At 40.2% G+C, this 22,337-nt stretch overlaps 1 protein-coding gene across 1 annotated transcript in view; it reads right to left on the bottom strand.

The window, feature by feature from the left end:
- Positions 1–22,337, bottom strand: part of NAALADL2 (N-acetylated alpha-linked acidic dipeptidase like 2) — a 962,837-nt gene that overhangs the window by 401,221 nt on the left and 539,279 nt on the right. Inside the window, exon 9 of the mRNA XM_075004140.1 lies at positions 2,122–2,241. Coding sequence (XP_074860241.1) covers positions 2,122–2,241 — 120 coding nt within the window. The remainder of the gene's footprint in view (positions 1–2,121; positions 2,242–22,337) is intronic.

The following is a 22,337-nucleotide window of genomic DNA, read 5'->3' as shown; positions in this document are numbered from 1 at the left end:
AGCAGCTACGTCAGCCCCTCACGTAGGGCAGACTGTTTGAACATAAACTGGTCCCAAAGAATTTGTCTTTTTGTCATCCTGTATTTTATAGCATCAGATCAGGAAATTTCTGTGTGTGAACTAAATAAATGGGTCTGAGTGCTCTCTCTTGAGCAGGTACTTTTAAACACCAAATGGTTTACTTATCATCTATGGTGAAATTTATCACCCTTCTGCACATAAATACCATGTGCTCCAGCATATGAATTCACATCTCTGGGAGATGGTGGGTACATTCAACAGAAGAGTTAATGTTCAACACTACATCTCCTCCACAGCCAGTACTCCAATGGCATCAAGAAACTTAAGTCCACTGTGTAGGTGATGTACAAAATAATGTTGTCCATTTTGTACTGCAAACCTTGTCTCTTATTCAAGGCTCCAATATACAAACTCTGATTGTTATTTCATCATTCCTGGCATTTAACAATGAAATGGTGCATAAGACCTATGCATGAGGCTGCTGCACAAGTCAAATTCCAACCATGATTACTGGCCTTTCAAGTATGTAATGAGATTGCTCTAAATAATTTAGATCAATAACTGAAATTATTCCATTAAAAATGGCATTTTCATTGAGACAAAGATTCAAAAAATATTAAGCAACTAGTTTATGAACCTCTGACTTGGTCTTTATTGTGATTTCTGTGGTCAGCAGAGCAGCTCAGGATTCTTCTAATTATAAAATCTGGAGATAATGGTCTTTTTATAATTTGCTTCTGTGAGTTGGGCATCAAGTGTCTTGTTTAATTATTTACTCAGCCAGCAGAGTCTTTTGGAATACCAAACTAATGTAATTCTTGTTTATAAAACATTCACAATAGAAATAGTGGGGTTTTTACATAAAAACACATATAGCTCAATTTTTTTTTTATATTTGGATCTGTCAAGTTGCAAATGAAAATGAACCACATGTTAAATCTCTGTGCACTCTCCAGCAACTTCAGAGATGGTAAGGAGCAAATACAGACACATATCCCACCTTTTTATGTCTCTTCAAAATATCATTCTGGTTATCTGCTATACTGGGGAAGTGGCTGGCTTTCAATGGAAGGGGAAAGCTGAAGCCAGATGTCTTAGACAGCATGCCACCCCTACACACTACCCCCACTCAGAACATAATGTTATGGCGGAAAACTTGATACAAGTTAATGATTTCCTCTCCATGTCTCTTCCCTCCCTCAGAGGCTGTAAGACTGGGGAACACAGCTAAAAAGCCAATGCTACTCAGCCAGCTTGTTCATGTATAGTATATATAACTAAACCAGGTTAAAGCAAACAAAATATTGAAGACCAAGAACACTCTCATTTTTACTCACCGATGGCCGGGGCAGCTGCCCCCAGACCCCCATGAATTACTGCAGCTACCCTGCTCCATGCAGCTCTGGATAGGGTGAGGGGTGGTTGGGAGGGGGGCAGCCAGCAATGTGGCTTGGGAGGTCTGCATTTGGCCCCGCCCCTTCTGGAGCATGGAGCTGGTTCCCCCTCCCACCTTGTCCTGGGGCCCATGGTGGCTGTCAGCCCCACTGCTGAAGAGCACCATCATAATTGAGAAGCACTGGATTTTGAAGTCAGCCCAGCGAGGTTAATAAAAGTCTCCAAAGCCCGAGGTGAAGCAGACATGGGCTGCTCTCAGCTTCACCTCAGGGCACGTTTAAGTCTCCAGGAGGCCAAGTACTAGATACAAAAATGCCTGAGTCAGGGATTTCCATAAAACAACATGAAAATTTTGGACAGACAAGAGTCCAGCTCCCCCTGCTCTCAGCAGCTTCTTTTCTTGGACTCAGCTCCCTGTTTGCCTTACAGATGCCTTCCCTCACAGTAAGATTTACACCACCGCGGAAAATATGGTACTATCACCAGGCACCCTCTGATACTGCATCATTCAATTCAATAAACTAGTTGACATATCAAAACTGGAACTAAGCCAATGCAGCAGACAATTGCAGGAAAGAGTTAAGGATCTATTAAATTCCAACAAATACTGGCCTGCTGTGACAGAGATGGAGCACTGATGAAAACACTGGACCCCATTTTAGCGTCAGAAAACTTACAACAAAAGAAATCACTCAGATAACTAACCTTATAGAGTAAAGGTGATTGTCCTAGCTTCAAAAGTGCAATTTTGTTGGTGATGTTTGTTGTGGCTTGAACCAGGACCAAATTTTCTGCAGACCCATACTGCACATCAATGACTTCTGCCTGTGAAGAGAAAAGGTAATTAAGGCTCTGATTACGGTTTACCATTAGTGCTTGTCTATATACTGTGCTAGTCAGCACAAAGAGAGAAGTAAAGTCTAGTTGACATTAGCACGTTGTGCAGACTGGCCCATGAGGACCCCATGGTGTGCACTTGAAGTTTTCTGGTGCAGAGCAATGTAGTTGCAGATTAGGGAACTTTTAACTTGTAATATACTAGTGTGCAACAGAATTTACACCCCTTTAGTAAGAACTGACACTGTGTAAACAAAGTTTGTGTGTTCTTGTCACTGAATCAAAATCACCTGCAACCAAGTGCTCTACCACAATTCTATGATGAACTTCTTTCTCTTTCCCAATCATCTTTAAAAACTCCAGACAGTTTGACAGTTACATACACTTTCTTAAGCACAGTTTTCTACCACAATCACCCACTGAGATTTAAAGAACCCAACAACTTTCGCCTCTGACAGTGATTTCGAAACATTTCCTGTAATCTCAATTCATTAATCTAAAGATAACACTCCATACTCTATACCCCCTGGAGTTTTAGCATCCTAATACAACAGAATTATGCAGATGCAGTCAGAATTGTGAAATCTCATAATTATTTTTATGAATTTGTGAAGGGAAATCACAGATCTATATAATATTTTAAATCAACAAAAATGATTCTGTCACACAGGACACTACCTCATTTCTCCTCCACCAGCCACCCCATTTGTTTTGTGAGATATAGTTCACATGGTTCTTGAATGATCTCTGTAAAAGTGCCCATTCTCAAACTGTGGGTTGGAATCCCAAAGTGAATCATAGTCCTTTTTAATCAGGTTGCTAGGGTTGGTTTAGCTTTGCTGAAGCCAGGATCTGAACCCTTAGTGCCACCACACAGGGATGAACCTGAAGCCCAAGCCCCCACGGTAGAATCTGAAGACCAAGGACTGCAGTTCTTAGTGGTGGGGCTCAGTGTTATAGCCCCCCACCCCCCTTAGCCCTGGGGCTCGGCTTTGGCCCTCCCCAACCGGGGTAGTGGGGCTCTGAATTTGGCTCAAGTGGACTCGGGTTTGGTTGAGCTCAAGTGGGCTCAGTTTTGGTCCCTCTTCCTGGGACCATGTAGTACCTTCTGTTGTAAGAAGGAGGTCACGGTGTAATGAAGTTTGAGAACCACAGATATATTGCATTAAAAATCCTGTTTCTATTTATCTATCCATCATCCAAGTATTTATGATGAGATGATCACTGTGGTGTTTGAATGACTGCTTCCCAAATTCTGACATTAAGAAATATATTTCCAGCCAAGGTTGAGTTTATAATTACTTATTGAGTTACTTCACCAGGGACACTGTGAGGCCTTACTAAATAGTGTTTGTGAGGGCTATAAACATCAAAAGATTTTTTAAATCCAAGCACTAGCAGGGTAGAAATATAACATTTTTTCTTTTAAATACTGAGAGATTTCTCTTCTCCCTCTCCTTATATTTTCAGAATGATTGCAGAGATCTCTCTCATAGTGTACAAACGCAGACACATGCACACACACACCCCACACCTTCGGGCAGAAACCAAGTGTAGAGGAATGTCAGAATTATATTGCAGTTTTGGAATAGAGACTAAATATTATTCTCAGGACGAGGGATTATAATGCACGTTGTGACTGCTATATAGAAATACATCACCGAGAAAGTGATCACACAAACAACTACAAAGTAGTGCAGGTACAAGAGCATTGTACCAGTGTAGTAATAGCAGCAGCAGTAATAATATTATTACTGCTATTAAAAAAAATGAATAACAACCACCATATCCCCAGGGAAATCTGAATAAAAATCAAAATACTTCCTCAAATTATTCAAATTATTCATACAGAATCTGTGCATGACAAAAAAGTCTTACCTTTTAGTAAGTAAATTTTGCACAACGGTAAAAGTCTTAACTTGGGTAAATTTAAATGTTAAAATATTTAAATGTAGGCATATAAACAAAGGACATTATTTTTAGAAACTGATTATAGATGCCAAGCATCTTTGAAAATCAGGCTATTTAGCTTGATGCCTAAATAAATATGGAGGTAGGTGCCTACACTTTAGGCACCTACATCTGGGGGAAAAGAAAAAAAAAACGCTGAAATCTATATGCCAAAATCTGATTTGAAAACCATGTCATAAAGCGACTTTGTTTTTGAATTTACTGTTCATTAAATTTTCTAAGTAACAAGTTTCTTTTTAAGCATGCTGTGTAGAGTGAATGTTGCCAAAACCACAACAGGCAGTATAATAAAATGTTTTAGCAACAAGAAGACATTACCATCACAATCAAATGCTGAAATACAAGGTTAAAAAAAAAATCTTATACTTTGCACAGGCAATTTTTTAAAATGTGTTGTTTCCAATATCTAGAAGCATGAGAACTGTTTCCTAAGAAAACACAAATGGGAACTATATTTCAGATAAAATTTAAATGTACATTATTGGTTGTGTGAACATGTTACTTGTGAGAAATGACAAAAGTACAGTTGAAGAGGTTTTTAAGCTAGTGGAAAACATTTCTTGTTATTACCTACACAGATAATCCCAACTGAAAAATCTCTCAGAAGGAACATGAACATATATCATCCCTGCCAACCAAGAACAAAGATTTCACTAATGTACTGTACAGAAGTTTATGTAAAATTCCATGTCCTTGTATAGCTCCTAATTTTTTTTCCCACAAAGTGACTTTAGAAAATATGTAATATGTGCAATAATTACTGGGAATTGCAAAAGCCAGAGTAGCTTGAGCAGTTATTTTACACACACACACACACTCACTGCAATTTGAGGAGGCCTTTCAATTAGCTCCTTTGTGAAATGTGCCTTTGCCACTTACCCTCAAGCAAACTGAAAATCACAACTTTCATTGCTCAGATGAGAAACACCACATTGAATTTTCCCCAGCCACAAATCCATACACAGACAAATAATAGCGTAAATCATCAACCCCTTTTCTTCTGCATTGTGCCTTTGTGAAAATGAGGTGAGTGCTCTTTTACATTCAAGACACCTCTTCTGTGTCATTCCTACTAAGTACTCCACTCTTAATAAGCACTCCTATCACTTTCTGGCCGCGTCTACACGTGCACGCTACTTCGAAGTAGCGGTGCCAGCTTCGAAATAGCACCCGTCACAGCTACATGTGTTGGGCGCTATTTCGAAGTTAAAATCGACGTTAGGTGGCAAGACGTCGAAGTCGCTAACCCCATGAGGGAATGGGAATAGCGCCCTACTTCGAAGTTGAACGTCGAAGTAGGGCACGTGTAGACGATCCGCGTCCCGCAACATCGAAATAGCAGGGTCCGCCATGGCGGCCATCAGCTGAGGGGTTGAGAGACGCTCTCTCTCCAGCCCCTGCGGGGCTCTATGGTCATCGTGTGCAGCAGCCCTTAGCCCAGGGCTTCTGGCTGCTGCTGCTGCAGCTGGGGATCCATGCTGCATGCACAGGGTCTGCAACCAGTTGTTGGCTCTGTGGATTTTGTGTTGTTTAGTGCAACTGTGTCTGGGAGGGGCCCTTTAAGGGAGCAACTTGTTGAGTCTGCCCTGTGACCCTGTCTGCAGCTGTTCCTGGCACCCTTATTTCGATGTGTGCTACTTTGGCGTGTAGACGTTCCCTTGCAACGCCTATTTCGATGTGGTGCTGCCCAACGTCGAAGTTGAACATTGACGTTGCCAGCCCTGGAGGACGTGTAGACGTTATTCATCGAAATAGACTATTTCGATGTAGCGTGCATGTGTAGACGTAGCCTCTGTTATGTAAAAGAATGGTTAAAAAAATCTGTCAGGGATGGTGATAGGTCCTGCCGTTAGGGCAGGGGACTGGACTCAACTGTTCAAGGACCCTTTCAGTTCTATGGTATGATATGATAATCGTAAACGTGCACAGCTAGCTGTCTGGACAGTTCTTGTTTCATGGAATCGCCATCAGAAGTTATGAACTAACTTCCTGGTGAATGCTGTATCTTGATCTAAAACACTATAAAATGCACTTTTCTAAGTCAGTACATGATCTCAGCGGGAACTGATTGGAAGATCATACAAAAACAGGATGGTGCTCACTGCTATACAAAATACTGAGGAACACATTGGCTTTGCTGCAAGCAGCTAAATGTAGGATTGAGAGGTCCAGTTAATTAGTTATTCCCAGGAAAAATGTCCATGACTAAAGTGTGTAGTCCAATTATGTGAGAAAAATTGTTGGGTATGTGTGTAGGCATGGGAATGGTTAATTACAACAGGTAATTTAATTATTTTTCTTCCACTTGAAGAAATTGTCAGAGTTCACTATATTTACAGTCCTCCTTATGTGAGTGGACCATCAAGGGTTTCTCTCACTGTTATGATTCTAGGAACACCCCTTTGATTTCCCTATAACTTTCAACTGTTTTTCTTCTAGTCAGTTCTCTTTAAGGTCAATTGTCTCATTTTTTACTTTTCCAGACACATAGATAAACCAAATGCATTGTTCTACCAATTGGAATAACCAAATCTGAGTACTCAAGGAAGATGTCATAAGTAGTCAACAGGCATCCTTTAAAAGATCCCACTAAAAGTTTGTGTAAAAATACCTCAGCAGACCAAATGACAATATTGCACTAAAATCTAGCACTGAAGTCACAAAATGCTAAAAAGAAGCATTAACCTATGTAAAACCACACAACAAAAAGACACCTGCTGCTACTAAGGAAATTACTCATTAAGAGAACTAATAAGATCAAATGCATTTGGAAGTACACTTCAGAAACTCATAGATAAACATGAGGGTTATAACTTTAAGTTCATTCACTGCCACCATGCAATACCAATTGACTCCAGTAGAGTCTTTATGGGGGACAATTTTTTTTTTCCTGAGAGGGGAAAAATAATGATTTTTTACTGATTTTCATAAACAAAGACAATTAAAGGAGTAAACGGGTAACTTACCCCTTGTATATACTTCTAAATGCTTCACTGAACTCCCAGTAAAATTATGGAATTATACCCCTTGTCAAAGGTGATTTAATAGAAAGGTCTCACTAAATACACTATAATTTCACAGAGTTAGTATCAGCTATATAAACTGTGTAGTGTTTGGCACAATAGGGTACAACTTACTGGAGACCATTACACGCAGGCTAATCTTAACAATAATACATAATCTTAACAAACTGTCTCCCCCAGCTGGGAGGCACACATCCATTCTCCATCTGTGCCCACTAGAAATGCAGTGGCCATGGAGACGCACTTCTCCCCTGCTTCCAAGCTGCTGCAGTGAAAGAGTGTGGGGGTACTCTTCTCTCCTGGGACATCTTCCACACACAACCCCTCACCCTCAGCCCCACCCCAAAGCAATAACTTAAATGAGGAAAAACAAAAATTAACTGAGTTAAGGACCCAAACAACACTGGGCACACCTTCTAGTAATAATCATGTAATTAAAGCTGTTCTTATAATTAATTTTTGGACTCGCTAGTTGAAACAAACCATTTTTAAAATGTGTTTCAGTTCAGAATGACTGTAGGTTTTTAACAAAATAGCCAAAAATGTTCAGGCTGAAACAAAATATTAGGAACAATTTTAGAGCTCTTAAAAATGTTTTTTAATAAAATTGAAGGAATTTTGTAACAAAAATTGTAAATCAGAAAATCAAAATTCCTTGATTTGAAACTGTAAAAACAGAGCTTAAAATTTAAATGTTTCTGTCGACCCAAGTCTGCACGATTGAACAACAAAAATGCTTCATCCAAAAAATTTCATCTGCCTCAAAACACAAACGTGTTGCTAAGGTATTTAAATAAAGACGGTTACCAATATCAATAGTCTATTCACACATTTATGTCACAAAATGCAATATATGCATGGTGCAGCTGTAATTAATTTCTATATATATCCCCAACATAACAATTCCTAATTCAACTGTTACAAAGATGGATTGTTTCTTTTTGTTTTCAGAGATGCTTACATCAGAACATAATCCTGATTCTACACATTCTGAATATGAAAACAAAGCAAAACCCAAAAAAAACATTGGAGGCAAACTACTGATAAACTGCTTTTCTTTGGTATAATAATGCTATTTAAAAGAAAGACGAAATCATCCTTTTAGGTGAAAAAAAAAACACTTGTGTACATGGTTTAGATATGCAAAGGTAAATCCTCTTATCCTAAAATTGTGAAAGTACTAAGCAATGAGTTGTCTCATCCATTTGAATTGGATACTTAGAAGAGTTTCATGGTATGCAGTTTGAAAGTCATGAATATTTCAAAACAACTGTGCTATGTCGTATGGAATTAAGTAGTATCCTTGTAAGCAGGAAATAAAGTAAAAACAGGTAACAAAAGAAACATCTTTAGAAGACTGTTTTGTTATTTTTAGAAATCCCAGGATGGTATGTGAGGCTTTGTCAACGAAAAATTACATCCAAAAATTACATTAGAGGAATAATATATCTATAAAATTACGTATATATGATTGGAAGGTACAGAACTGCTCCTGCATTGGCTTCTGCTGAGGACAGGTGGCAGAGAACGAAAGAGCTGGAACTGGCTGCCTATGGCTGCCACTGTACGCTCTCCAGCTGTTACCATTCACTGCTGTAGAACAGTTTGGGCACAGTGAAGAATTATAGCCATGGAGAATAAAACACCACTAGAATTGTCATTGAGAAGATTTAAATATTTTACATCTGTCTTCTGACTTTTTGTCCTATCTTTTGCCTCATCCTGCAAAGAAATACATTGAAGAATCATTTGATGTTGTAGCCAGGATTCTTCCCTTGGTCTTTAAAGCTGCGTCTACACGTGCACGCTACTTCGAAGTAGCGGCAGTAACTTCGAAATAGCGCCCGTCACGTCTACACGCGTCGGGCGCTATTTCGAAGTTGAAATCGACGTTAGGCGGCGAGACGTCGAAGTCGCTAACCCCATGAGGGGATGGGAATAGCGCCCTACTTCGATGTTCAACATCGAAGTAGGGACGTGTAGACGATCCGCGTCCCGCAACATTGAAATAGCGGGGTCCTCCATGGCGGCCATCAGCTGGGGGGTTGAGAGATACTCTCTCTCCAGCCCTTGCGGGGCTCTGTGGTCACCGTGGGCAGCAGCCCTTAGCCCAGGGCTTCTGGCTGCTGCTGCTGCAGCTGGGGGTCCGTGCTGCATATACAGGGTCTGCAACTAGTTGTTGGCTCTGTGTATCTTGCACTGTTTAATGAAAGTGTGTCTGGGAGGAGCCCTTTAAGGGAGCGACTTGCTGTTGAGTCCGCCCCGTGACCCTGTCTGCAGCTGTGCCTGGCTCCCTTATTTCGACGTGTGCTACTTTGGCGTGTAGACGTTCCCTCGCTGTGCCTATTTCGATGTTGGGCTGAGCAACGTCGAAGTTGAACATCGACGTTGCCAGCCCTGGAGGACGTGTAGACGTTATTCATCGAAATAGCCTATTTCGATGTCGCAACATCGAAATAAGCTATTTCGAAGTTGGGTGCACGTGTAGACGTAGCCTAAGTGGGATTAAAAGCAGTGTCAGCAAAAAGGAGAGGGTAGGTGATAAAGGATTTCCCCCCAAAAGATAGGTTATCATTTCCTGTTTCTGCTGGGAAATAAACACAACCATTTGTCATTGACCCATGCCTGAAGAAAAAAAAAGTTGTTGTTCTAAACCTATTTCCTCCCCCCATGAAAGGAAAAAACCCTAGACCCTGAACCAACTAAGTTTATAAGTTTTCCAAGACAGACTACCTCCTGAGTCTGCTGGGGAGATGTGCATTACCTGTTTAGCTGATAGGCAATTCATTATAGTAATGCTATATTCTCATACTGTGTCCATTCGGCAAGTACAATATATTTATCTGATACCTTTTCTAGCTATCCTTCCATCCATTCGTGGATCATCTGGAAGGGCTTTGTACACTTCCAGATAAACTTCAGGTCACTGCAAAGAAAGATCCCTTTGTCAAAGCCCACAGTTTGAAGCATAAGCAAGAAGGACAACAAAGGACAAAGTTTTCAGTTTCATTTATAAGGGAACATTGCCCAAGGGTAAAAATACTAATACTATCCGGGACCTAATTCTGCTCTTACTTGCATTGGCATAAATGAGTCATCGCTCTAGCGAAGATAATAGGATTACCTCAACCTTAGTTCCTCCTTTGATGGTGACATATTGAGCAATCCAGTTCCTATATTAAATAACAGTTGCTCTCTAGCTGTGATATTTCTTCTCAGGTGATGCCAGCACATTCAGTATCCTCTGTCACCATCTTCTGCCACTTCTTTCTTGGACTTTCTTGTTTTCCCTTTCTTCCTTTAGATACTAACTTCCGTACTAGTTTTGCATGTCGCCTATCTTCCATATGGTGCTTTTTTTGTGCTGGTACTCAGCCCCAGCCACAGGAGCCTGGCTGGGTGGAAGCTGGGCTAAGGGAGCTGGCTGAATACTTGCTCCTATTTTTTTAAACCAATTAGTTTACATATCCAAATATTTAAGCCTTTTGTTTTTTCAATATATTTTATATCATGTCCTACTCTGTCAGCTCCCTTATTTTCATATTTATTATTGTGTGTTTCCACGAAACATATGAGGTCTTCCTCAACCACATGCAGTAGGCAGCCTCCAACTTTTTTTTCTTAGCCACTCTCAGCAGCCAATTCTCTGTTCTGTACAGTAGTGTGCTCCGAAGAATCACACAATGTGATCTTACTTTTAATTTGGTGTGGAAACCTATTGAACCACATTTTGTACAACATTCCTAAGTAGGTTTTGCTTTTGCTAATCTCACATGAATGTCTTTATCTCAGATGCCTTCAAATCTCATCACACTCCCCTATGAGTAGAACTCTTCTACCTATTTGATTTCTTTTCCATCCACATACACTTTTGCATCTTGTCTCCACTTCCCTCTTTTTGTTCCTCTGCATTTATTTTCAGTTCCATCAGTTTTCCATCTCTGAAAGAAGGCCCATCATTCTGTTCCACATCATACTTAATAAAGCACTGTCCTTGGCAAAGTCCAGGACACATAACTCTCCTCTGCTAACCAATTTTATACCATCCCCCTCACCACCCAGTCCATTGCTAATGCAATGCAAATTGCTGATAACACGCCCTGGTCTAAGTCCAGTTAGAATATTGAACTGCACACCCAGGCCTCCATCCAACCCACTGTGCATCTGCTTCCAACACATGGAACTATGTTGATCTGTTTCTCTCTTACCCAATATCTTCTAGCAATATCCCCACAGATTCTCTATTTGGATAATATCAAATACTTTCTTAAATTCAAGTTGTTTTTTTTTAAACCAGTCAGTAACTTTTTGAGTGATCTATCAAAGAGTGTTTATTTATTCACAACATGATCTACTTGGATGGAACCCACATTATTCTTCTTAGAGGCTGCATCTACGCTGCCCTTCCCTTTTGAAAGGGGCATGCAAATGCAGATGATTGAAAATGCAAATGAGGCACTGATGTGCGTATTCAGTGCCTCATTTGCAGAAGTGGCCACTTGCCATTCCAGAAGTGCTGTTTTTGAAATGCAAAGCAACCATGTAGATGGGGTTCCTTCAAAAGGAAGCATCCCTTTCGAAAGTACCCTTATTCCCAATTTTTTTCAGGAAGAAGGGTGCTTTCGAAAGGGAGGCTTCCTTTTGAAGGAACCCCATCTACACAGCTGTTTTGCATGCCCAAAAAGCGAGTGGCTGCACTATTCAAATCAGGTGCTAAATATGCAAAATAAGTGCCTCATTTGCATTTTCAATCAGCTGCTTTTGTATGCCCCTTTCAAAAGGGAGGGGCAGTGTATCTGTGACCATGCTATTTGATCTACTGCCTTCTTCATTCTATTCACCCCTTTTCTGGCAATGCCAAATATCTTAGTATGATATCTTAGTAGGAATGGAGTTGCGCTTACATTAAATCAGCACTATACCTGATTCAAGCCCTTAGTAGCAGGAAGAGCCTAAAAACTATAGGCTCCCAAGTTTACAATTTTCCGTACATTTTCTGATCAGTAGTTGACCATCCACCAATCATAAAAACGTCTCAGCCTATTCCCCAGAATGATCAGAGGTGGGGTGAATTTTTAAGGCAAAAATGTCACTACATTCATGACCAGACATGGCCGCTCTCCCTCTACTTAACCCACAACCTCTGATTGTCCAGGGCTGTCTTCTATCAATTCCTCTTTTTCTGTCATGGAGATGGACTGGAATGACCAAGTCTAGGTGCATTTGGATCCCAGGATTTTGGTTTTTTTCTCTCTTACTGGGGTAGTATGACAGCAGTCTAACATCTGTGACACCTTACTGTTCCCTAATAAAAAAGAAAGGCAGCTGTTGGTTCTCTCATACTGGAAACTCTGTATTACTGGCTACTTGAAATTATTTATACACACTTGCATTTTCCAAACCTGTCCGAATATATGCTAGGTCCTGCTGTATGAAGTAGTTTAACCCCTAGTTTGTGAGTCCATTCAGATACTCATTATTCCCATAATCAGACTTGCACGTGATACAAAAGATACATAGGACCAAGTTATGATATTGGCATTTCAGGATTATTAAAATCTCATTCAGTGAGTAGTCTTATTGACTTCAATGCACCTTTTTGTGGAAAAAAGTCCTACTGAATATGACTAATGCTGTGTCTACACTAGCTCCCAATTTCAAAGGGAGCATGATAAATGGGGTGTTGGGAGATTATCAATGAAGTGCTGTGGTGAATATGCAGCACGTTATTAAGCTAATTCTCCCCCATGGCAACTTCGAAGTGCTGGCCTGCATGTAGCTGCAGCTAACCTGTGGGTACTTCAAAGTGCCTGGGTTGCTTTGAAGTCCCTTTACTCCTCAAACCCGTGGGGGAGAATTAGCTTAATTAAGTGCTACTTAGCTTAATTAAGTGCTACTTATGCACTGCAGCACTTCATTAATAATCTCCTGACACCCTACTTACCATGCTCACTTCGAAGTTGGGAGCTAGTGTAGACACAGCCAAAGAGTAATAGAATCTGGCCCATAATGTCTGTTTAAAGTACAAAGGGACTTTTCAATCCCATATTTGTTTTAGATGTAAAACTGCACACAGCACTGCATCCCCTAAAGCCAGTAATCTGCTCAGGCATGGATAGTTCAATGCTTTATCAAAGACAAAAACAACTTTGTGTTTCCTGGAGCTGAAAGTTTTAGCAGTGAACTTGACCATCAGACTCAGTTGAACTTACATTTCTGTATAATATCTTGCTCTCCTCAAAAACATTGTTAGTCAGCTACATTCCATTTAGGATTCTACAGAGGGAAAATCTACTAGAATTCAAGGTTTTTAAGGCTTTTTTTTCTTTGTTCCCAATTTCTTAAATGATAGGACTATCTCTAGACAAGAGAAAGAGCTTGTGCTATTTATTAGGGACATGTGACTGCCATAAAATTTAAACACATGTAAGCACTCCCCCAGGCAATCTTGCAATCTGTTTTCTATTATTCATGTTGTATGCTTCAGTTTTAAATGCTATTTACTTTATTTATTCACTATTCCTTTCTCTCTGCTCCTCCGTCCAAAATCCTTTTCTTTCATAGTTTATCAGGCAGAAGGCAAACCTAATATTTGTGTCAAACTCTTGAACACACAATATCCAGTTGCATTCATGTTTAATTACAACACGGTATTTGGAATTGATTGCTCTACAAAGCATTGCAAATTGAAGCCATCCAGACATTCATTTGTTAAAAGAGCAAACATTTGTTAGGAGTACATTGTTATGACTGAGAGCAGGGGCTAGAGGCAGCCACAGGATAGGACTCTGCCACATTCTCCTTATCACTCCACCCTGTTAAGCTCATTTGTACCATTCATATGTCGGTGTACCATGCTTCACCTAAGTAGAAGTGACTACTCTGGTGAGTTGTGCGAAACTGCCTGGTGATATTTTAGATATCCAGGCTAAGACTATCTGGATCTATAAGGTGCTAAGGCTCCAGCTCTGGTCTGAGACTGAATCAGGTGACCAAAACTCATGTGAGAGCAGCTTGGAAGCAGGGCCTTGTAAAAGAAGAGCAGATACTCCACAGTAAATGAGACCTGCAGGGAGCAGAAGACACAGTGGAGTTCTGACTAGAACCATGCTAGGGTTGGGAGGAATTGGGGCGGGGGAAGAACCAGACCCCAAAAGATTGTGTGGGAAAGACAGACATAATTTGAATGTGTACATTTAAAGAGAGAGCCAAAAAGGAAACAGTCCTGGATAAGAAAGTGCTGGGATAGGTTAACCTGACCCTCTGACACCACCCACGTCATTCAGAAAGTCTCTTCTGTGGTAAGACTTCAGAATACTCATACAACAGCCAAGCTGGATACACAGCTTTCCCTCAAGTCCTGCCCTAAAGCTACATTTGAATCCTGAAAAGAGTTTGCATTAGCTCCCAGGACCTCTGGCGTTCAGCATCAACTCACCAACACTGGCTGGTTATAGAAGACAAGCGTGCAGCACTCCATATACACATATTGGTTTTGTTGAACTCCTGAGGGTGGCATGAGCCTAAATAAATGGCCTGGTTTAATTTTGACATTAAATGGATATTTTTGATGGGAAATACCAATGGACAGAAGAAAGAGGACCTCCTCTGGCAGAAAAAAATGCTGGAGTATGGCCCTGGGGAAGACAACTGTCCCTGTATGTTCTTCCCAAGTTATTCCTTCAGTGGGAGGGAGGGTGTAAATGTCACACAGCCAGCAGATATCACGTGACCCACTAAGGTTCAGAGACCCTGTTCCACTGCATCTACTGAGGATATCCCACTTACCTACTAGTCCCTGCCAAGCTTCCCTGCTATTGGGATCCTCTGCCATGGGGCAGTACCCCAACAAAGAGGAAGATGGCTCTGAGTGGGGGATCACCAATCAAAAGACATGCAGGCAGATATCACCACAATGGGCATATGATATCTGAGAAGTCTGGGTGTGAGAATTAAAACAGTCAAGGGACTTTGTGGACTGGTGAATGTAGACTGAGTATGCATTAGATGGATTTATTCCTGATGGCACAGATACAGAATGAGGAGAAAAGGAGAGAAGCTTGTTACAATTCTGACACAGACCTTCCCCTTCTTACAAAAAGGGACCTGATGAGGCTCTGCCCTATATTGACCTCAGAGAGTGTAGCCAGTCCATTTTCATGTGAGACAGGGAGATTCAATTATGAAGTATCCCCCCTTCTGCCACAAGTGCATGACGTGATGTGATTAAATTACATTGTTTCCAGCCAGTGGAAGAATGTTTCTACTCAGTGATGGATTTATGAGGCAAGCTAGAGACTTACTGCATGTATACTTAGACACAGGCAATATTTAATGGTAAGATAATTCCCTACCATCCTTTGAATAATTAGAGACATTATTGCAGAACTGTCATCTCCTGAATACACTGAAGAAAACCTAACCCAAGTGCTTCTTGACGCTCTTTTTATGACCCACATGATCTTATCAATCAATAGTCAAGGGTAAATGAGTACAAAACTGTCAGGGAATAGAAATCTCTCCTCAAGGAGCTTAATATGCACTTAAATAAATGCTGATTAAGCTGCAAAGTTCCCTAATAATCTATCAATCAACATCAAAAAGTCCTTTTCCTGAAATTCTACAATCATCATTTGTCTAAGTCTCTGAACTGAGTGCAAAATGGGACTATAAATTTCATATCAATGACAAACTTTGTACTATGGTCATCCTTAAAAATACAATTTTGCCTTAGACAAACAGTAGATGAGATCACATTAGTGTTTGCTATTTTCCCTGTACATTGCATATATTTATGCTAGAGAGCACTATGAAAACCATTTTTCTTTTAAAACAAAGCCAGACAGTTTGGCATATTTTGGGGCTTTTACTATTTTAAAGGATTAGTACTGTACAGTCAAAGACCTATAACAACAGTAACTATCTATTCAATGAAACATTTAAGCTGAAATAATCAGTCACTTTTTGCTTATCAGCTATTGGGCTCCCTGCAGGAGTAAATGGATGAAATTACATGCCTCCGTTATGCAGGAGGTCAGAGATGATGATTATAATTGGTCTCTTCTAGGCTTAAAAGTCTGTGAATGTATATGCTAACACTAACAAGGATATCTTAAAAAAATCCTGAGGAACTGAGGTCTTAGTTAAAAGTCTTTATTTATTGATATTTTTATCCTAAGTCAACCCTTCACAAATGTTTTTGTAACTGCTGACTCTCAAACCTGGGACCTCTGGAGCTTAGTCCATAAGCCTCTACAATCTGAACTAAAAGCCTTCATCTAAGGCTATAGAGGAGACTCATTCTTTCTCTCTGTAAGTGTTCTGTGTGCCACTACATGGAACAATGAACCATATACCTAGGTGTTTGGGTTACACTTTTATAATGAGATCATGCCTGACAGCCATTGCCTTGCATCGAGAGGCAACCCCATTCCCGAATATAAGTGCATGTTCCCTCCTCCAGGCCTTGTCAGCTTGCTGGCTGGAGCAGTGAAAGTGGGGGTGGGGGGGTTGAGACCACATGGCCTAGCCTCTCCCCCTCATCCATTTTTCCTTCCCTACAAAGTGCTAGGCTGAAGCAGTCTCTCAGTCTATACAGAACAGAGAATCCCATTTTATCTTATTTCGTAATGGTAAGAATATAAGAACAGCCATACTGGGTCAGACCAAAGATACATCCAGCCCAGCATCCTGTCTCCTGACAGTGGCCAATGCTAAGTGCCCCGGGGGTAGTGGACCAAACAGGTAACAATTAAGCAATCTCTCTCTTGCCATCCATCTCCACCTCCTGACAAACAAAGGCTAGGGACACCATTCCTTATCCATCCTGGGTAATAGCCATGAATGGACCTAATCTCCATGAATTTATCTAGCTCTTTTTCAAACTGTTATAGTCTGAGCCTTCAGTCTCCTCTGGCAAGGAATTCCACAAGTTGACTGTGTGCTGTGTGAAGAACTTGCTTTTATTTGTTTTAAAATGGCTGCCCATTAATTTCATTTGGTGTCCTTTAGTTCTGATATTATGGGAACAAATAAATAATTTTTCCATGTTCATTCTCCACACCGCTCCTAATTTTATATACCTCTACCATACCCCTGTCTTAGTCTCCTCTTTTCTAAGATGAAAAGCTGATCCAAACCCCTAATCATTTTAGTTGCCCTTAAGTGAACCTTTTCTAATGACAATATATCTTTTTTTGAGATGAGGAGACCACATCTGTACACTGTATTCAAGATGTGGGCGTACCATGGTTTCATATAAGGGCAATAAGATGTTCTCTGTCTTATTCTCTATCCCTTTTTAAATGATTCCTAACATCCTGTTTGATTTTTGACTGCTGCTGCACTGTGTGGATGTTTTCGGGGAACTATCCATGATGACTCCAACGTCTCTTTCACAATAAGTTGCAGTTAAATAGCATACATGTATGGATGGATGGGGTTATTTTTTCCAGTGTGCATTACATTATATTTATCCACATTAAACACATTAAATTTCATTTGCCATTTTATTGCCCAATCACTCAGTTTTGTGAGATCTTTTTGAAGTTCTCCACAGTCTGTTTTGGTCTTAACTATCCTGAACAGTTTAGTATCAGCTGCAAACTTTGCCACCTCACAATGTACCCCTTTCTTCAGACCATTTATGAATTTATGGTGGCATAAGTCTCCACAGGTCGGGGCAGGCAGAGAGGTGGGAGGTTCGTTGATGGTATATACACCCAAAAATGGTATATAATCACCTTTTCCTTGAATGGTAATGTACAGGGACATAGGAAAAGTGGGAATAAGACTGACAGGGTTTATTATGAATTCACTTAAGGCCCCTAATGAATGAGAAAGTACTGCACATTCAAAATGAAAATGAGACACAAGGCACTTAGTTGTTACATGTATTTATAGTTAATAGTTAGTGGAAGGTTAACAGATATGGTGGGAGCCCTTCCCTTCTCTAGAAACTTTTAAGCTTGGAGTTGTCTACATATTCTTCTATTATTAAATTGTGGAACCCTGCTGTGACCGGAACCAAAATAGTCAGGCACAAGAAGTGTGTTTCTGAGGTATGTCTAGCCACAACCAGAGGTGACAGAATTCACAAGAGACCATGCTTCTCGTGGCTTTTCCAGTCCAGTTTGCAGACTCAGGTATTTGGGCACCAGAAATAAGCACTGGCTAACCAAAAGTGCTCCTTGCTGCCAAACATTGGCCTAGCAAAGGGTTGGGCCTAGCAAAGATGTGTTTTAGAATTTGGTCCACTTTATATGCATATATCTTAGCACAACTGTACCAGCGATGAGACTATGTTCCTCTGGCTTCTTCATCTTTCTCTGAAAGATTTTTTAGGGACATTTGCCAAAAAGAAATTTTACTAGGAGAAGCTGTGTTAGCTGATTGTATTAAATATTCCAGCTTAGTCATCTTAGCTAACATAATGGATTTGAGTTTATGATTTTTCACAGTTAGACCACACCTGAATGCAGGCTTTAACTGGCTACCCTGCTACTTTCTAACAGGTAAAGATGTAGTAAAGCTTTTAGAAAGGTAACTGAATTTCAGACTCCTCAGAACCATTCTGAATTATTTGTCACCTGACACTACAAAAGCATAGAGTCTTCCACCTGCATTTAAGCACATTTTTTTATTAACGAAACTATAAAATCATTCTACCCTTTATCCATTTAACTTAAAACACATTCCTGTATACTTTCCTCTTACTTTAAACTGATTGGCAGTGTCCTTAAGTGGTGATCTAAGAGGACTTATGTTGTTGACTTTGTAATCTTGTCCTAGTACTTTGGGAATGACAGATTTTTTAATTTATCAACGTTGCCATAACTTTAAAGCATAAAGAAGGGTTTTTCACCGTTTTCTAGATAGAGAACAGCTATCTTACAGAAAAGTATCCTTGGATTTGATACTGCTGCAATAGTACAGGACAGATATTTCTTTTCTAAACTCTGTGACAATATGTCTAGATAAAATCCAAGAGAGGACATATTGTTGATGACATGATGTATCATGTTGAATTAAAGAATGAAACATTTTACTGCTTATCTTTTGGAGTGCCCAGCTCTTATTCACAGCCCATCCCACTGTCATTTATATTTACTTCTTTTTCTGCAAAACAAGCAGTAAAACTTAATATTCAGTTTACTGACCCAAAATGTTTATTTGTATAGAATATTTATTTTATGTTCTCATGGCAGACTGACATATTGCTGGCAGTAGAAGGGTCAGATTATTATGTCCAATAAACACTATGAGAGCTTTACTGCTCCCTTTGGTAGAGGATTAAATATCAGATAGCCAAGGATGTCCAGGCAAGACAAGATATTATCCGTCTCCAACTGCAGTGACTTTATATTGACAGTGTTCCTAAATTTTCAGCACTTACTGGGCTGATTTTCTGAAAAAAAGGAGGAAGTGATGGTTTATTCTCCACTCTATTTTAAAAGCTTCCATGAATGGCACAGCATTGAAGGGACTATTAAATAACTGTTTACTCTAATGGGTATTTAATTTTTAGATTGCAAATTGTGGAGGTACTTAGGGCAACAGAATTAAACATTTTTAAAACATAGCATTACTTATTATACACTGATGTGATAAGGCTTGCTTCAACTCAGTTCCAAAATGGCTTTTATTCTGAACTTGTGTTCACAGTCACAACTTTTTGATGTGACATAACAGGGCATTCACCAGGGACGTGAGTGAGAGAGGGTCAAATTCATACTCTGGAACAGACCCAAAATGGACTATTCTATCTCACCAAAACCCCAGAACCATCCATATTTGATTTGTTCTTAACATAAAGGTGCCTTCTCCCCTTTAAACCAACTCCTATGCAATTCTCATATTGATTTCCATCTTCCTGAGTATAACTAATAATATCCCTGTAGTACCATGTCAAATGCTTTTCTGCTAGCCAATTAAATTAGATCTGCACTTTTTCCTGCCCCTTCATCTGTGCTCCCTTCTCAATCCCCTCTAGTGGATTTGTTGTGTGGACACATAAAATATGGACCACGGATTGTGTTTCAACTGAGGAGCTGAACCCGATGGATGCAGATCCACATTTTTGTAACTGTGCATGGCTCTAAATATTATGTCTAAAGACCTGGCCCATCAGAAGTACTTTTGATAGTTTCCATGACACAATCTCTTCCAGGCTGTCTCAGAGAGGTAGCTGTGTTAGTCTGTCTCTTCACAAAACAAAAAAAGCAGTCCCGTAGCACCTTAAAGACTAACAATATTCTTTATTAGGTGATTAACTTTCACGTGACAACAGTTATTCTCCAGCATCTGAAGAAGTGGGTCCTTCCCACAAAAGCTCATCACCTAGTAAATAATATTGTTAGTCTTTAAGGTGCTACCAGACTGCTTGCTTTGTTTTCTTTCAGGCAGGTTTCTCTGTTTTTCAGTGACTCTGATGAGTCAAACTCAGCCCTTCTTCAACCACATCTATACTACAAGCTCCACAGCAGCAAAAGATACTGTGCTGTAGCTATGCTGTTTCAATGCTTACGTCGCGTTATGTGTTTCCTGCACTAATAAAAGGCATCTTTCCATTGCTGTAGGAACTCTAGGTCTGTGACTGATGGCAGCTGGATGGAAGTGTTCTTCCATCAACCTAACTGTAAATTCACACCCCAGCTTGCTGTTGCTATGTCAACCCAATTTTTAAGTGCAGATGACGTCTTATACTAGGATTGAACTTGATGCAGTGACCCCATCATTCCATCAGCCTGCAGTGCTTCATCCTTCCATTTACTTCACAGCACTGGACTAACAATGCACCATGCTTAGCAGTCCTCACCAGTGGATCAGCACAGCTTTTTCTCATCCATTTCTATGCAGCACAGAGACAATAGCACATGCCTGATTAAATGCACAGTCATGTAAGTGTTCATTGATTGCCTCAACAATCTTGCAAGGTGCATAGACAGAATTTGTACATTCCATCAAACCATTAGTTCTTTATAAAGGAGACTGAGCACCCTGTGGAGCTGAATAATGGAAGATTTATTTTCCTTTTTTATTCTTTAAAAATACATAGTACGTTATGAGAGGGATAGAGGAGTTAGTGCATCATTCAGATAGCACAGTTAAAAATACAAAAAGACAACCAGGGTATTAAGGACTATATTATGTAATAATTGCCATTTGTGCTTTGGAGAGCTACCCCTTGGTAGTTAAACTTCTATCAGCAATGGTGCTCTGGCTGCAAATGACAGTGTTCTACAGTATTTTCTTTTTCTAAAGAAATGTGTAGTTTGAGATATGACTGGCTCTGTCTTAAACAGATACCATTAAAAACACCAAAAGGTGTGACATGCCTTTGTGAAGACTGTCATTGTGAAGAGAACTTTTGTACTTCCTGATCATGATTTTAATTGTATAGCCTTCACATTGCATTAGCACAACTTTCTGGGTACAATTATAGTAGAGTGGCAGCTCAGCTGTAGTTAGGGTTGAAAGTCACTGTGTATTGAAAGGTCCTCTGTCCCTTAAAATCCACATGCTTTTTCAGACAGACTTGGCATTTGCCGTGCTTCTTGGGGGCTTAGGCTAGAGTTAATACTTTGAACATGGGACCATTTGAACAAGAGGTTCTCAAGATACTTTCCCCCTTACAGAAAAGGTCAGCTGTTTACAAAAATCAGCTGATTTTTATTGGGGGAGGGCATACAATTGGGACTCAAACTATAATGATAGTCCTCCTCAAATCAGTCTCAGTCACTTGGGATTTCTCTCAGCTAGTGCATGGCACCCATTGTCTGTCTGAGGAAGCAACAGTGAAAAAGTGCAGAGGGCACTATTTTGGGAAGTGTGAGGATGCTGTGTGGTGTGCGTATCAAGACACTGCCTGCTCTTCATCCCCCTCCCTCACTGTCTGAGAGAAGGGGGAAAGCACACAGCTGATGTCACTTACTACTTTGCCCTTTCCCCTAATCAGCCAGGAATGAGAAGAATGCACACAAACTTTGCACTCTCCCCTTACTCCCTGATAGTGAGGGGAAGAGGAAGAAGAGCAAGCAGCATTCCAGTACGTGCAGCTGTAACCCCTCCCCAGCAGCCTTCCAAAATGGC

The sequence above is a fragment of the Carettochelys insculpta genome, chromosome 10 (genome assembly GCF_033958435.1).
Source record: "Carettochelys insculpta isolate YL-2023 chromosome 10, ASM3395843v1, whole genome shotgun sequence".
Lineage (NCBI taxonomy): Eukaryota > Metazoa > Chordata > Testudines > Carettochelyidae > Carettochelys > Carettochelys insculpta.
This window is presented reverse-complemented; position numbering and strand designations above follow the sequence as displayed.